The 17,407-nt window shown below is 38.0% G+C and overlaps 3 protein-coding genes and 1 long non-coding RNA gene across 4 annotated transcripts in view; 3 read left to right on the top strand and 1 right to left on the bottom strand.

The window, feature by feature from the left end:
* LOC307146421 (torsin-1A-like) overlaps positions 1 to 5,990 on the top strand; it is a 9,865-nt gene extending 3,875 nt beyond the window's left edge. Inside the window, exons 2-5 of the mRNA XM_079850401.1 lie at positions 1,747 to 2,012; positions 2,409 to 2,584; positions 2,737 to 2,870; positions 4,279 to 5,990. Coding sequence (XP_079706527.1) covers positions 1,747 to 2,012; positions 2,409 to 2,584; positions 2,737 to 2,870; positions 4,279 to 4,529 — 827 coding nt within the window. The 3' untranslated portion in view covers positions 4,530 to 5,990. The remainder of the gene's footprint in view (positions 1 to 1,746; positions 2,013 to 2,408; positions 2,585 to 2,736; positions 2,871 to 4,278) is intronic.
* LOC307146441 overlaps positions 1 to 9,084 on the bottom strand; it is an 18,207-nt gene extending 9,123 nt beyond the window's left edge. The window contains exons 1-2 of the long non-coding RNA XR_013819096.1: positions 8,678 to 9,084; positions 4,342 to 4,452 (exon numbers count right to left, since the gene is read on the bottom strand). This is a non-coding gene — a long non-coding RNA (uncharacterized lncRNA). The remainder of the gene's footprint in view (positions 1 to 4,341; positions 4,453 to 8,677) is intronic.
* Positions 1 to 17,407, top strand: part of LOC307146410 (integrator complex subunit 11) — a 229,447-nt gene that overhangs the window by 3,237 nt on the left and 208,803 nt on the right. The window lies entirely within an intron of this gene.
* dnajc16 (DnaJ (Hsp40) homolog, subfamily C, member 16) lies at positions 8,638 to 17,356 on the top strand (the record flags this gene model as incomplete). The annotated part of the gene is given in 16 exon segments (XM_079850380.1): positions 8,638 to 8,688; positions 9,713 to 9,733; positions 9,735 to 9,907; positions 10,009 to 10,075; positions 10,156 to 10,486; positions 10,579 to 10,763; positions 10,842 to 10,946; positions 11,030 to 11,188; positions 12,513 to 12,643; positions 12,723 to 12,900; positions 14,140 to 14,322; positions 14,490 to 14,566; positions 14,740 to 14,820; positions 14,904 to 14,993; positions 15,597 to 15,770; positions 16,159 to 17,356. Coding segments are annotated over 16 exon segments (2,415 nt in total). The 3' UTR covers positions 16,568 to 17,356.

Genomic DNA, 17,407 nt, shown 5'->3' with positions numbered 1-17,407 from the left:
TTGGTGGTTTATGTAGGACATCACCGCCATATTGACCGACTGGACTAAGACAATGGTGCCCTGTCATTTTCATGCAGTTGATATGCAGACGTTTTTCCGTGCCCAACCAGGAGCTAGAAGTAAGTCTGCCCTCGCACAGAGCTCCCCAACCCGTATTGAAAGCATCTGTTGTAATCACCTTCCTCCTCAAGACCAACCTCATGCTCACTCCAGACCGGTCTCGGCTGGGTTCCATCCAAGGGACCAGGGCTCTGACACAGCTGTGGTCCACCTTGACGTGAAGGCAAGCTGATCGCCAAGCGTGAGTTGGGACCTGTAGTTTCAGCCAGTAATGCAGGGGCGCTATGTGCAGCAAGCCCAGCGGAAGTACTGATGACTCGGAGGCCATTAGGCCTAGCATCCGCTGAAAGGTTCAGAGAGGGCAAAAGGCTCCAACTCTGAACAATATTGTGTGCCGCTGGATGGTCTGAGCGTCCTCGGTTGCTAGCCCTGCCTACATCTTGGCTGAGTCGAGAACTGCCCCCAGGAAAGAGAATCCCTGGCTGTAAGACAGTGAGCTCTTGACTAGGTTGATAATGAGTCCCTGGCATTCCAAAGGGCTGAGGAGCACAGATCTGTATGAATTAAATTCTGCCTCTGACTAGGCTAAGACAAGCCAGTCATCGAGGTAATTCAGGATGCGCATCCCCTTCTGTCTCAGGGGGGAGAGTGCTGCATCCATATAGTTTGTGAAAGTGCGTGGTGAATAACCTCAATTGATTGTCCCCAAAATTCAGCTCAACACTCCCATGCCCAAGTCGAGTGGCAATAGCTTAAGTATTACAGGCTGCGTCTCGCACTGAGGCGGAAGAACAGCAGAGATTAAATGGGTAGCGTTTGGCTGAGCGGAGGCGTGGCTTGCAGCTCTGCTTCGGAGCCTGGGTAGCTGCTGAACAGTGGAACGCAGGCGCAGTGAGGAGATTTTTGCTCTCACAGGGGGAGCGTCTATCTTGTTTGAAGTATTACAGGCTGCTTCTCGCGCTGAGGCAGGAGAACAGCACCTGTTACAGCATTGAAATGAGTAGCGTGTAACCGGCCGGAGATGTGGCTTGCGGCTCCGCTTCGGTGCCTTGGTCGCTGCTGAGCCACGGAACGCAAGCGCAGTGAGGCAAAACTCGGCAAGCAGCACTGGGGAATCCTCTCACTCCAGAGAGAGTGAGATGTGTGGGAAATAAATCGGCCTGAGCTCACTAAGTCCCGCTCATTCAGCCCTGCGGCTCCACTGTTTCTTCGTCTCACGAGTGAGAGAAAGAGAACGTTGGAGAACGAGGGGAGGAGTCACTTTCTTTAGAGATAGTGGTCTGTGAACTCAAATTAAATGTAAAATACACCGCATCGCCATAGTTCATGCAGTTCCCACTGCTGAGCCAATAAGCGCGCACAAATCACGGCACTGTTATGGCTGTGCAGTAGCACTGAGTTATTGAATAAAAGGCTTCAGTAATCGGAGAAAAGGGAGTTTTCCCCATAGCAGATGCAATATGAGTAAACGTTTCGAAAGGGAACCTGCATGAGCTGGTTTGACTGTTCTTCAGCTGGCTACAGCAGCTTAATTTGCTATAGTATTTTGTACTGAGACAAAAATGCTACTTTCTTTTGAAATGCTTTTTTTGCTTTCTGTGTTATTTGTAGTTATTTGTTTATAGCACAGATGATAATTGCAAGCTACAAACAATCTTTGACTTCACATTTCTGCACATCTTTCAGGTTTGGAGAAAGATTTAAGAGACTCTCTCTTTGGGCAGCACATTGCGTCTGATGTTGTACTAAAATCTGTAACATCATTTATGACTGACAGCAAACCAAACAAACCGCTGGTTCTGTCTTTCCATGGGACTGCAGGAGTTGGGAAAAATCATGTTGCTAAAATCATCGCAAGAAACATATATAAAAAAGGGGAAAACAGCAAACATGTTCACCTGTATATATCTGAGCATCATTTCCCACACAAAGAAAAGTCAGACTTGTACAGCGTAAGTAAATAAATGGTAGTCCTTTTAGCCTTGGCCTAAGACTCTAGCAATCACATTTACAACAAATGATTGCTTCTTGATGGCCAGGCTCTGTCTACCTTTAAGATGTAAGATGGCCCTCAAGACTCTCAGACTCAGAGTTGGACAGATAGTTGTGGATTTGGGTCATTTACAGTTTCAGTATTTCATTTTAAACAGTAATGAAGTTGTGTTTCTGTTAAACGGACACCATTTTTCGCCCAGTATTCATTACTACATTGACAATTTAGTAAATTGTATATTTAAAATTATAATATGAAAGTAAAAATAATGTACATATTTGTAAAATGGTCGTGGGAATATTGCACATATTAGAAGTAATTTCTCTACTGGGATTTGCATTTTCTTATTATTCAGGCACAGCTAAAGGAGTGGATTTCTAAAAGTGTATCAAGTTTTCCCCGCTCCATGTTCATATTTGATGAAATGGACAAGATGCAGCCAAAGCTGATTGACACCATAAAGGCCTTTCTGGACTACAATGCCCGTGTAGACGGAGTGTCATTCCACAATGCACTCTTCATTTTTCTCAGGTAAAGCTCTCAAATCATGGGTTTGTTTTTCAGATTTCCACAAATGCAGTTGTAGACAACATATTAGCTATATAAAATTCAAACGAAGTGGTAGTTAAATAGCTCTACTCTTCCAAAACATTGACCTAACTAAGCTGTGTTTTTATTCTTAGTAATGCCGGTGGGAATGTGATTGCTGAAGTGGCTCTGGATTCCTGGAGAGAAGGCAAAGATCGGGAAGAGCTATGGATGAATAGCAAGGAAATGGAGACTAAAATCTTTCTAAACATTTTTAATGATAAAAACAGTATGTATTGAAAGATCATTTAAGTATTCTGCAAAATATTTATATTTTCAATGTATTTCAAATGAAGAAAATTTTTGAAAAGTGAAAATAAAGTGACGAGTATTTATTACTTCGCTGTCTTCGCAGTGATCGGATGGGCTGGCAAATTGACGCTTGCAGCTCATATTGTAAGCCAAAAGTATAAAGCATATATGCGTACATCCAAATACGTATAACCTTTTAAAATACAATCCATATATAAATGTATAAAACAATATAATTGTGGCGCCCTTCCTGGACCTTCTAGGACACCTTTACTGATCAGCAGGTTCAATATGGTTAGGCTTAGTTATGCTTAGGGACATGGACAAGTAAGGTTCCAATAAGGTAGTATCCATTTATGATTTTAATAATCATACTGAAAGGGATGCATGAATCAATACCAATACTTTCATTTTTAGTAGGGTACAACGGTGCTAAATATGCACCGGGGTAAAAGGCGCATTTTATTTTATTTTGTGCTAACCCTGTGGCACACAAATTTGCAGCAGCACTTTCCAAAACATCTGCTTTTCAAGATGCATGTGGAAATTTGGCTGATCCTTGACGCAATCGTGGGCAACAGCACAAAGTGGATTCTGTGCTAATTTGATTTAATATTTGATGTTTTTTTGTAAATGTTGTAGATTTAAGTAGAAAATGAGAATCGTTAAAATTATTGAATATATTTTGAGACAAAGGTCCTGTTAATGGTTTTCAGTGTTGTTCAAGCTAATTAAAGCAACAGTTTTTCAATAACGGAAGATTATGTAAAAGTATGGTAATGGGGGTGAAAGGCACAATACGACTTTTCCAATTGTTGACTTTCTTTGCTAGTGCCATATCCAACCTGTAACGGTCACTTTGTGCTTTTATGTTAATCTGAGGTAAAATGTGAACTGCGCATGTGCGTAGAGTGTCAGTTATAGATTTGGCAGGTGAGGAGAAGAGATAACCGCTCTACCGACCTTTGTACTCTTTCTTTTATTTCCTTTTATATTTGTGACCAGAGTTGGATGTTTGTTTATATACTTTTTCTCACTAGATCCCCATGTAGGCTATGCGGACGAGTGTGACGTTTTATTAAACACGGGGAAAATACGCCATCTATCGTCTCTCGTGCATCTTTTCCTCCGACACCTATTGTTTTTTTCTCTCTGGGCCACATCAACTTTGCGTTACAAACCAAGCTACAAAGTTTTAAGCGATGTCTGTGAAAAAGGGATGTGATAGACAAGCCCACGCGTCTGTGCCGCTGCGCGCTTAATCCAGTCTCTAATCAGTTGTCTGTGTTTCTTTGTTTGGACACTAACACGACACACGGTACTGAATATTTGGTTGCATTTAGACATCAAATAACTCCTTTAATTTTTAATGTGTATGTCTACAGGTGGATTTCAGCACTCCAGTCTCATAGATCATCATCTGGTTGATCACTATATTCCTTTCCTACCTCTGGAGCTGAAGCATGTGCGTCAGTGCGTCATGGCTGAGATGGTCCATCTGAACATGACTGAAGACTTTGATCTGGCAGATAAAGTGGCTAAAGACATGCCCTTCTTCCCTAAAAAAGAGAAAATCTTTTCTGTTAAAGGCTGCAAGTCTGTCAGACAGAAGTTGGTCCTACAAATGGATGAATAGATTAAAGACTTTAGCAGCACTTGTTGTCCAATTAACTTTTAAACAAAGGCCTACAGTTGAACTGCAATGCAGTATGACCTTATATCTCTCTGTTTAAAGTCCGCGTGAACCGGAAGTTGCAAACGACTTTTCTCCAGTGTTATGACGTATTTCCCAGTGAAACGGAATATTGAACAGAGGGCAGGGTTTTACTCTAGCGCTCCTCCTCTCCATCTCTGCTCATAACAGACTAACGGTTTGAGGGGAGTGGTTCAGCGTTTCCCAACCCAAGTCCTCAAACATACGTCATCAGGGAAGGTCCTCCAAAGCAGAGGGGAGGGGCATTTTCAGATTTTGATTAAAGATTACGAAGCCAAAAACATTTTTTGTGTGGATTGACTTGCATGGATGAATTGTTCACCACAAAACGATCAATTTAGGCAAACAAAGTAAATATGGTCAATTTTGATTTCATGTGGACTTTAATTTAACTAATTAATTTCAGTCTTGACGAGTGACATTGATATTTGGAGTCTGAATTGGAGTCTCTGTATTAAAAATTTAATCTAGACCTATGTCCAGTCTGTTTAGTCGGGTTTTTTGGTAATGCAGGGCTGGCAACTCTGCACGCATTGAGCGTGAGACTCACGCAATTGACACTTTTCACACGCTCTCACGCCACATATCCATTTTCTCACGCGCAGAAAAATTGCGGAGCAAAGAGGTACTTTTAATATTAAACTAATTCTCAGCTCTTAGATTCCGTCAATTTTATTACGAAATTCAGACAAAAATACATGGATTTCTCGGCGACGTCATCACTGCTTGCGCACGCAACCAAGAGGCAAAAGACCCGCGGTCTTCGTACCAGAGTAAAGGGTTTAGGCTAGTAGCAAAGTGGTGGTGTTGTCGCTAAGTCAAAATGCCAAGGAGTTGTTGCGTAATTTATTTACATGCAGGCCTATCTGTTGTGTTTTATCTGCTCATTTAAATTATACGTGTTGTAAGTAATTCCAAATCTAGGCGAATGGAAGAGTGGGACAGAAGGAGGAAGTTGTATGTTATATTCTTTCTTTTCGTAATTTGACGAGCTGCACATGACAGATAGTTGTATGCATCAAGGGATTTGTACGCTCTAATCATTTCTCTTGTATACACACTTGGTGTCTGAATAAGATAATTATATATATCAGGCCATACAATTGCTGGCCACTTCTTGCCACTTCTTGTCATCCACAATCCAAAGATCGTCATGTATTGCGTAGGGATCCGGCAAGATCTCACCATTGCCGAGAATAAGTTTTTAAATATTTATATATAGATTATAATCGCCATGGTCGGAGGTACTATAATGGCTTCCCACATAATCCATAGTCAAATCTTTGATTTACAGTAAAGTAACGTTATATGTGTCATGAAATGTTGCAGGTCGTAAAGTAACGTAAACAAAGTTAACTTATATAAAAGCAAATTCGGGCTCTAGCCCTTAATCACTCTTTGGGGTCAATATGACCCCAATGGACTTTTCCTTCATTTTTTAAAAATGTTACCTTCATCTCAGGGGCATGAAACTCTGTGACTTTTCCTAAATAATCTATCTAAACATGCACAAAAAAACTGGGCTTGATTTGGTTGTTCTAAAGGTGTGTAAAAATTTTTTTACCTTTTAAGGTCCTTGGGGTCAAAATGACCCCACATTGAAAATGAATGGGAAAATGAAAAAAATGACTTTTTTTTATTTTGTTTGTCAAAAAAATTAAATTAAATCCATTATAAATCTGAAAATTTCTACATATAAACCAAGGTCTGGTCCTAGAGCATAAATAAAAAGTAGAACGAACTTTCTATCTCATACACACACGCACACACACACACACAAACACATAAACAAACACACAAATGTATGTGTTTGCAACAGAGAGCATTTTTACAGAAATTGGCAAATAAAATAAACAAAACTGGCATAAATCTAAAAAAATGTACATTTAAATCAAGGTCTGGTCCTAGAGCATAAACCCAAAGTGGAACGAACTTTCTATCTCATACACACACACACACAAACACACACAAACACACACATGTATGTCACTGCAACAGAGAGCATTTTTATAGAAATTGGCAAATAAAATAAATAAAACTGGCATAAATCTAAAAAACATTTACATTTAAATCAAGGTCTGGTCCTAGAGCATAAACCCAAAGTGGAACAAACTTTCTATCTCATACACACACACACACACACACACAAACACACACAAACACACACACGTGTATGTCCCTGCAACAGAGAGCATTTTTATAGAAATTGGCAAATAAAATAAACAAAACTGGCATAAATCTAAAAAAAATTACATTTAAATCAAGGTCTGGTCCTAGAGCATAAACCCAAAGTGGAACGAACTTTCTATCTCATACACACACTCACACAAACACACACAAACACACACATGTATGTCACTGCAACAGAGAGCATTTTTATAGAAATTGGCAAATAAAATCAACTAAACTGGCATAAATCTGAAAAATGTCACAGATGCAACATGGAACAAGCTTGTACACACACACACACACACACACACACACACACACACACACACACACACACACACACACACACACACACACACACCACAGTCATGTCATAGTGGTGACTTGTAATGGTTCTGCAAATGTATGTATAATAATTTGCAAAAGCAAGATAATTCAAAATATATCAGAAAACAACAAATTCTAACTCTGACAAAAATACAGATTTTTATGTATTTCAAAATGTTTAAATAAATATTCACAAAATATATATCATAAAGTTGTGAGGAGAAGTTGAAGCATCAAGAACAATGAAGTGAAAATGAATGAGTCTCTATGGCCCTCTATTGGATATATGTGGTCATTGCACTTTCTTTCTTTAATTATAATTTCTAAAGTTTTTCCACAAACCAGCAGATGTCAGTATTCTATCCCTAACACATAGAGCAATGTCCAAAAACTATTTAGATTTAATTAAGATCATCATTTAAGTGATTTTTTCTTTAAAAAATCATTTTTTATGAGACAATTTATGGCCTAGTTATGTAATTGTGCAGTAAATAGGTAAAAAAATTCAAAATTTCCACAAAAACACAGCATAAATGTATAGTTGAGAAGTAAATAAAAAAAATGATATATAGTTTCCATATAAAAAATGTATATTTCCTTATGCAATCGCTCTTTAAAAGTTTGGGGTCAAAATGACCCCAAAGACCTTAAGTGTTGTCCTTTTTTAGGAGTGATTAAGGGCTAGAGATGCTGCACTGCTAACATTGGCTATTACATTACTAGTCTAACATGATAATTATACATGCATCACAGTATGTCCGGATTTTGATTCGTAAACAGTTGGACGTTTTAAATATGAGACACAAACAAACAGATCCAACTCTGAAATTGCAGTTTATTATTGAGTCAACAAGAAATTACAAACAATGCGAAATCTACGTTAATTACAATGTTCTTTTACAGAACTCGGCATAACAGATAGCGGTTTTCTGCCTCCTGGATGCGCGCGCATCCGGTATTGTTTGTATACAAGAAACCCGTGTATACGTTTGGCGCTTGTAAATGTGACGTGACAGATCGCTGAGCGCCTCAGTTCAAGTGCACGTGAACCGATCATCTGTTACTTTTTTATTTAAAGATGCAGTACAACTTACCGAAAGTATAGCCTACATAATATCGACCAATTAGTGTTTTTAGAATAGAATTGAAATCTTTAAATTTTTGTCAAGCAATAATAAAAACTGTATCCTACCAGTCATTGTACAATGTAAACATTGTAACATGTTGTCACTAAACTTCATAAAATTCTATTTAGTTACCAAATGTTTTGAAAATCACAATTACACTTATTGTGATGCAATATTTGTTTTTACATAGGCCTACCCCCCCCCAAAAAAATCTCACTCCAAGCTAAACTCAAAAGTTGGCAGCCCTGGGTAATGGCATGGTAATACCACGTTAAATGTATGAGAGAGAGAGAGAGAGAGAGAGAGAGAGAGAGAGAGAGAGAGAGAGAGAGAGAGAGAGAGAGAGAGTGAGTGAGTGTATGTGCCGCTATGAATCTGCTAATGTTAATGCGCATGTGTCATGGTTTATGAACGCGTCACTCAGATGGATGGATGAACTTCTCTCACCATTCGTAGTGGTATATTCATAATCCATTCATGTTTTAATAGTCTTCTCTCGTTTTGATGTAATATTCGTGATAAATGCATGAGCTAGCTAACAGGCTAGCTGGATAATGCACATTCGTCAGAGGTCGTCTAACTGCATGTCCTGTTATTATCGCCCTCAGAGCGCGTTTAATTGGTTATTTTCTTCTACCTTTTATTGCGCTTTATGTCGCGTTTTTATGTAATGGTCTAAACGCGACTATAGCATGTGTCACTGACATCCATTAGAAACTTCTGTATATTGCATGAAAGCTTACAGTATTTGAAATGGACACCTTTTATTTTAATACGCATGTTATTTTGTATGTTTATTTGGGATGTGACAGATGAAGGCAGTTCGTCAATGAAGACTGAAATGAAATGAAAAACAGACCCATAATCATGAATATATTCAGTTTTATATTAATATTATTTATACTATTAAAATATTTATTAATATTGAGTAATAGCTTTCAGTTGTATATTTTCAGGTAGGCCTATTTTAATTATAGTTTAGGTTTAGTAATTCTGTTTATTTCATTAATCTTTAAGTTTCTATTTAACTTTTATTTTAGTTGTAGTAATTTCAGTACTTCTATTTAAACTTGTTTTTTTCAGTCATTTGTCAATTAAGGCAACATTTTAAATTTACATTTTTCATAATATTTATATTTGATAATATTTTAGCTTTATTTCAAATACCAAAAATTGCTCTAGTTTTAGTTAACAATAACAATGCAATGGATCCCCCTTTGATTTTTGTAGGCCTACACATTTATTTATACATTTACCCTTCACATTTTGTTGTAGCCTATTTATTCAAATTCTCAAATAAATATTTAATGTTTAGATGTTTATCTATTTGCCCCTCATTTGTTGTTGTTTATTAGAAATATTTTATTTGTGCAATTGTCTTTATTTTAATTTTTTTTATAATTAAATACCTATTTACTTTATAATATTTCATACTTCAGTATTATCTCCATAATAACCTTCATAATGTCATTATTGTGATAGTCTCTGGGCAGCAGAACACATGGTCATGATGAGGATGGTGGTGGTATTGCTCTCTGTGATGATGGTCTATGTGCTCCTGATGGACGCTGTGGTGGAAAGCACTTCAGAATTTGATCCATATAAGGTTCTTGGAGTCACCAGAAGCGCAAGCCAAGCGGAAATCAAGAAAGTGTACAAACGCCTGGCCAAAGAATGGTGAGAGTGCTATTTTTTGTAGATTGTAATACTTATACAGTAATTTAATAATGTCTAAATAAGAATGGTACACCATGGTCCTCTTTCATTTCTACTGTCAGGCATCCTGATAAAAACAAAAATCCTGAAGCAGAAGACATGTTCATCAAGATAACAAAGTCTTATGAGGTACTGCAGCTTACATAGACTCCGAACAGATTACATGTTGTCAGAAGTAAGGCTATTGTTAACTTCATGTTAATCCATAGATCTTAACAAATGAGGAGAAGAGAGCCAGCTACAATCGCTATGGACAAACAGACAACACTCATCCGTATGGTCGCGGCCATTACGGTTTCCACCACTTTCATGACAACTTCTACTTTGACGAGTCTTTCTTCCACTTTCCCTTCAACAATAAGGGTGGCCGGGACTTTGCTGACAGCAAGTACACGTTGCATTTCAACCAGTATGTCAATGAAGTTGTGCCTGACAGCTTCAAGAGGCCTTACTTGATCAAGATTACCTCAGACTGGTGCTTTAGCTGCATCCATATCGAGCCAATCTGGAAAGAAACAGTGCAGGAATTGGAAACTCTGGGTGAGAGGTTGTCGATTTTCTAGAAATGAGTTACTAGAGTTAAAATGAGTTTAAGTTGAGTTCCTTCAAGTACTTTTTTTTCTCATTTCTAGGGATTGGAATCGGTGTGGTCGATGTTGGTTACGAGCGGCGTTTATCAAATCACCTGGGCGCACATCAGACTCCGTCCATTCTTGGTGTTGTCAATGGAAAAGTGTCTTTCTTTCATTACGCTGTTGTTAAGGGCCACCTGATGCAGTTCGTAGAGGATTTGCTGCCACAGAGACTAGTCGAAAAGGTTAGTGAACATCCTCATTCACTCACAATGTCTGCATCTTCTTCTGGTCTTAAACATCTCCTTCATGGATGTCTGTAGGTCACAGACAAGAACAACCAAGAGTTTCTGAAGAGCTGGCATGAGCTGAACAAGCCACACGTTCTCCTGTTTGACCAAGTGCCTTCGGTTCCTCTGCTTTATAAGGTAAAGTTGGTTAGTAACCTTGAGAATTGCCAATACTCCTTCCAGTACCCCAGTGACTGATCGTTTCCATTACTTTTCAATAGCTAACAGCGTTTGCCTACAAGGATTACGTGCAGTTTGGATATGTGGATCAAGGTCTTTCTGAGACTGCTGACCTGCTCAGAAGATTCAATATTAACACTTACGCTCCAACCATGCTTGTCTTCAAAGAGGACGTGGAGAAGCCTGCAGACATTATACAGGTAGACCTGTTCCTTTAACTTCTGTAGGTCATATTGATTGAATGAAGTTTGTTACTGGCATAAATCAACACATATAGTTGATGGATTCACCTGTTTATGTTGAGATTAAGTTGTGCTATTTGGAACATTCTTTAGTTTATTTTGTATCAAACTATTTTTATTTGAAAGGTCCTGGATTGGGTTGCACCAGCCATTCGGAAGTTCTCACTGAAATTGGAACGAGTCCACACTAGAGGCTTAGTAACTACTAGCTAGTTTGTAACTTACTTTATTAGACTGCACAATTTGTTCTTAGGTAGTAGGTCGTAAGCTCTCCGTAAAGTAACGCATAGTCGCATTATATGATTTTTACCCTCAATAATCCAATAGCAGCCTTCAAATACATTGTTAAATGGAAATGCCATGGATTTCATTTTATCCTTGATTAACTTTTTTTTGCCTACCGCAACTAATGTTAAAAATAAGTTTCCTTTAAAATACAATACTACTTAATCATTGTTGTGATGTTATTTCCATCAAGAGGTGCATGCATTTTTGGTAAAGGCCTTGTATTGCCAATGCAAGAGTCCAGCACTCTGTAAAGTCTTCTCCAGCACATCCCAAAGACTTTCAATGAATTTAAGATCTGAACTCAAAGGTGATAATTTATGTGTGAAAATGATTCTTCATGCTCCCTCCAAACCATTCTTTCACAGTTTGAGCCTGATGAATCTTGACATTGTCATCGTGGAATATATGGCCATGATGTGTCTTCCTACATGGTTGTCTACGAAATGAAAAGCTACACACTCCATCAATTAGGGTTAGAAGAACTGTTGCCAAACATTTATCATGCCAGAAACATAACAATCACTGCAATAATGATCCAATCATAGATTCTTAAGCATTTGCCTATTTAAATCCAAACAGCGACTTTTTTTGGCCGGGCAGTGTATTTAGTTTATGTAGAGTTGCGTTTCAACTAAGTTTAATGGTGCAATGCAAATATATTTAGCAGTGCGTAAGTTGTAACTTAGTGCCCCTTCATGTCAAAACTAGCCTGCTTGTGCAACCGGCCCTGGATCCTGGTCCTAGAAGGTTGTAAGCCCTCGATCAACATCCTTGTTAGCCCTGAAACAACATTCACAAACTAATTAGGTTAGGGCTTCAGCAACATCTTGCTTCCCTCTGATTTGAGAGATTCTTAATGGTTCATATTAGGTTTATATGCATGCTTTGTTCCAGGACCAACAAATTATGCCTTGCTTGGAAAATGGTGGTCATATCATTGAGAAGACATAAATGTGTTTACCTTTGACTTTCAATTGACTATCTTCTCCCTCAGGCTAAAGGGATGAAGAAGCAGATAATAGATGAGTTCATCTCCAACAACAGGTTCCTAATGTCCCCTCGTCTGGTAAACCAGAAGCTATTTGATGAGCTTTGCCCAGTTAAACAGTTCCATCGACGCAGGAAGTAAGATGGCTGTGTAAAAATCAGTATTTAATCTGGTGCAACATGTCTTTTCCAAAGGTCTGCGATGTCTTTTCCACAGATATTGCGTTCTACTCATCACTGGTGAGGAAGAGTCCTTCGCCACAGGAAATGAAGCGTTCCTTTCACTGGCCTCTACGAACACTAATGATGTATTGCGGTTTGCTTACGTCTACCAGCGACGGCAGCAGCCTCTATGTGATGTTCTTCTACAGAACAAAGACGGCACACCACCACAGGTAGACCTTATCTTCTCCATGCAGTTTAAGGGGCTTTCGCACCGGAGGAACGTTTTCATAGTTCCTATAACTATTGGAGGAATTGGGGACTTTTGGCAGGAATTGGGGACGATTTTAGTTATAGGAACTGCTTTTGGGGGAACTAAACTTCTATACTTCAGAGTAGGGTCTAACCCAGCTTACCATTTACTTTCTTTGTTTAACAGTTCTATCTAATAACGTATTAGATAGGACTGTTAAACTGATCATAAACTAATGAAGATGGAGAATGGTAGCGCTGTGTGCTCAGGCTCTGGCTAACCTGTTCTCTTCGCCATCAAAATAAAAGTCTGCCACACCATCACAATTAAAGTCCCGCACAACAAGCACCTTTAACATAGCTATATGGTGGCTAGTTCCTATAACTACCCTGTGCAAAAGCACCTTTAGATTTGGTCGACCGATATATTGTTTTTACTGATTAATCAATATTACAGTTGCTTTTTGCATAGATTTTTGCAGATAGAGATTGGAACAATAAATTACATCAAATCAATCACTTTGATGTTGCAATTGTTTACATGATTGTGATTGCTAAAGTTTCACCTGTTTCCATTCAGATTAAGATGTGTTATTTGAAGCAATAGTTTGGTTCATTTTGTATGTACTGTAATCAATTTTATTTGCTATACACGCCAATGTTTTTGATACTTTTCACAAAACTTTCATGGCCCCCAGAATATTTTGTTGCATGAATATCTGAACATGCATATATCAAAATAAATGCTTCATGCATTCTTTTTTTATCAACACTTGAATGAGGGTAAGTTTCATTAAAAAAAAGCAACATTTTGAACAAAAAGCTGAGAAAATCGAGTTTTTTTTACAAAGACCACAATGTCGCTTTGCTCGCTTGTTCCTGTGCCTTTTTGTCTGTGTTTTGAGCCGTAGATTCAGGACTCTTTCAGAAGAAGTGTAATAGCGCCCCCTACCGTATAACAGGGAAAACACGGAAAGCTGGAAAATTCCGTCTATGGCGGTGAAAGAGTTAATTTTGTAGTAAAGTTCAGGAACTATTTTACACTGAAATCTTTACATTTTACATAGAAAGTTTTCATTGATATTATCGTTAATTAAAATGACCAATCGGTTAATTGGTTATTGGCCTGTTTTCCAATCAAAATCATCAATATTGGCAAAATCCACAATTGTCCACTGACCACAGAAGTCAGCAGCTTAGATTGTGTGTGTGTTAAGCAGGTGGTGATTCTGGAGAGGCGTAATGAAGCTGGTAAGATCCTGTATAAGCCAATCTTGGGAGGATGGAACGGCAGTAAGGAGGACAAACACAAGCTCCTGGAGGAACTCGAAAGACTGCAGAAGGATCCCTCCATCCTCAACTATGACGCCATTCTGCCAGAGCTCAACAATGAGTTCGCCTCGGTGAGTCTCTCAGGGTTTGCTTTTCATGGAGCGTCTTTAATTGAGAAATTAGCACTGACCTATATGCATGTGTCAGTAGAGACCCATGTCCAAATAGTGTTCTGAATTTGCTGTACCAGTCAAGTGTCCTACAATAGTTTAACTTTAGTACATTTATTTATTTTCAGATGTTTTTAATAAGATGGATTTACACGGCATATGACTACTTGTCTGAAATTATTGATGATCTTCTTCACAATAACTGGTAAGAGAATAAAACACCATTTGACCCTTCGCTAAGCTCCTCCCCCTTTGGTTACGATTACTAACTCAGATAAACTTTACGAAATATCCCTTAGTGGCAGATGCCAACTCATCTTTCAGTAATATTTGAATATTTAATGTTCTATATCAAAGTTAATTTTCTTTCTTTTGCAGGCGTGAGATGATGCCCCTTATGTCTTTGTTATTCTCTGCACTTTTTATTTTATTTGGCACAGTAGTTATTCAAGCTTTTAGGTGAGATTTATTGCTTTCTTAATTTTGATGTGTCTTTAGACGGGAAATGCAGAGACATTCAACATTACTGTTTCCATTTTCAGTGACTCAAGTGAGGAAAAACAGCCCAAAGCAAAATCAAATGAGACTGCTAAGACAGAGAACGGTTCACCAAACTCCTCCAACACATCCAGGTTCTCTCGTATATCATGTTTGAATAAATCATTCCACAGAACTTAATCTATTTTAATAATGCAACATTTCTAAGTATCATATTGTTTATTGGATGACATTAAAGATTTTATTATCGATATTGTTCAATTTTGGATATTTAATTATACAAGCTAATTTCCCTTATTTTTACATTTTGATTATTTATATAATTTATTCATATGTATATGATTATAACCGTACATTGTAATCTTTAGCAGATTTGAAAATTAATATCCATTTCTCACTGTACTCTGTAATGTTATGATGCTTAAAAATCACTTAAAACAATAGATTTTTGTCACTTATCTAAATGACTAAAAACAATTCTATAGCAAAAGAAATATAAAATTTTTATATCAGGCAATACAGCAATATAGCATTTAAAACAATTGATTATATTTTGCCTGAATAAATAAAAAAACATTTTTTTAAATTGCATACTAAAATAAGTATAGAATTTTAATAACAACCATAACACAAACATAATTATCTACTTATAGGCCAGAATTTTTATATAGATGCTTTCCTACTTTATTTTATCATATCACTTCTCATTTTATTTTTCACTTTACTTTTTTTTCCAGCAGTCGTCCACCAAAGAAGAACTTCGTGGAGGTGACAGAGTTAACCGACATCACATACACCAGTAACCTGGTGAAGTTGAGGCCGGGTCACATCAATGTAGTTCTGGTACTTACGGATGCCACGAAGAACATCCTGCTCAGCAAGTTTGCAAAGGAGGTTTATTCATTCACAGGGTGAGCCCTCAATACTTTGCAGTTACATTGTCTAAAAAAATAACTGCTTATACTATGGTTACCACACCTCAAAACATTGTTCAGATTATGTATTTCAAGACATTTGTCAGGTTTTTGTCCTTAAAACGCTGTGTTCAGGACAAATTTCTTCTCATTCTACGCCCCCGCCCCCGAGAGAGAGAGAGAGAGATATTAAGTATATTTAAGGCGAAATCGGGGGAATGAGCAAAAATCTAGCTGTGTCGATTGGTTTATTCCACGTTTAACCAATTATTCCACGTTGGTTTATAATGCATTTACATGACCACACGTGTTGTCGGCTTATTAAAGCATGATGAGGTTTAAGAACGTACATTTAAACGCTCTCAATGTTTCCTTTTCCTCGCAGGAGTTTGACGCTACACTTCTCCTTCCTGAATGTGGATAAACACGGTGAATGGATGACTGCTGTGCTGGAGTACGCCCAGGACGCCGTGCAGATCGACACGGACGAGGACGAGGTGTCCGGCCGCAAAGCAGATTACACGGGGTACGTTCTAGCCCTCAATGGCCATAAGAAATACCTGTGTCTTTTCAAGCCAGTCTACACAGGTGAAGACTTGGATAGCAAGCCGGAAGAGGAAGGAGGAGGATCCCGATCCAGGAAGGGCATCACGCGCTCCAGATCCACAACTCTTCAGATCCACCACAAACTGGATCGACTCGGGCTCTGGATGGAGCGACTGATGGAAGGGACTCTGCCCCGGTACTACGTCCCAGCCTGGCCCGGTCTGGATAAGATCACTGTCAATAAATAAAGCCTCATGGAAGCTAGCATGCTTTTGCTAGAGTTAATAACCCAGCTGCACCAAAGGCCTCAGCGAAACCAGACTTGATGCTGCTCAGAGCGCAGATGATCGCGAGACGATTATACGTAAGAGTTTGCAGAAGTTACATTAGTTTAGCAGTGTGGAGGAACGGAAGTACTTGAATCGACACGGATGCTGTTTCTGACTTCTTTAGCTGCTCTAATGGAGGGCTTTACGGTCAGTTTGGGTCTTCTGTATTTATTTCAAAGGTTGTTGGTTGAGAGCCAAAATATTGATACAGCTATCCTAGCTTTCAATTTTTGACATTTCATTTCCACGAACAACATTGCAACATGCTGCTAGTTTAAAATAGCTAACAAAAAGTAGCATAACAAACATGAACACTGTAGACTTTTTAGTCATAACTATGTTTACTCATGACAATGCTGTGAATTTTTATGTTTTACAATTTTAAGAGACACTTTCCCTTTTAATTTAACCCCTTTAATCAAGAAAGTAACTTTTTGCTTACATTTTACTGTAAGATTTTTCTATACATTAACTTTAGTTAATGCAATAAACGAAATAACAAACAAATACTTTAACAGCATTTATTAATCATGGATAATGTACATTTTTACATCACATATATGAACATTTTTATCATGTGAAAATAGTGATTCATTATTATTATTATCTTGATGCCTAATCCATCAACTAAGTAACTAATTGCATTAACTAATGTTAACCTTCAAGTGTTACAATTTTTTACTTGCAATTCCTTACCAAAAATTTATTTTAGGGCAAAATAAAATTAAAATAAAATACTTGGGCGACTTTGAGACATTT

This window comes from Squalius cephalus (genome assembly GCF_949319135.1).
Source record: "Squalius cephalus genome assembly, chromosome: 18".
Taxonomy (NCBI): Eukaryota; Metazoa; Chordata; class Actinopteri; order Cypriniformes; family Leuciscidae; genus Squalius; species Squalius cephalus.
Note: the sequence above shows the minus strand (reverse complement) of the source record. Positions and strands in the feature narration are given on the sequence as shown.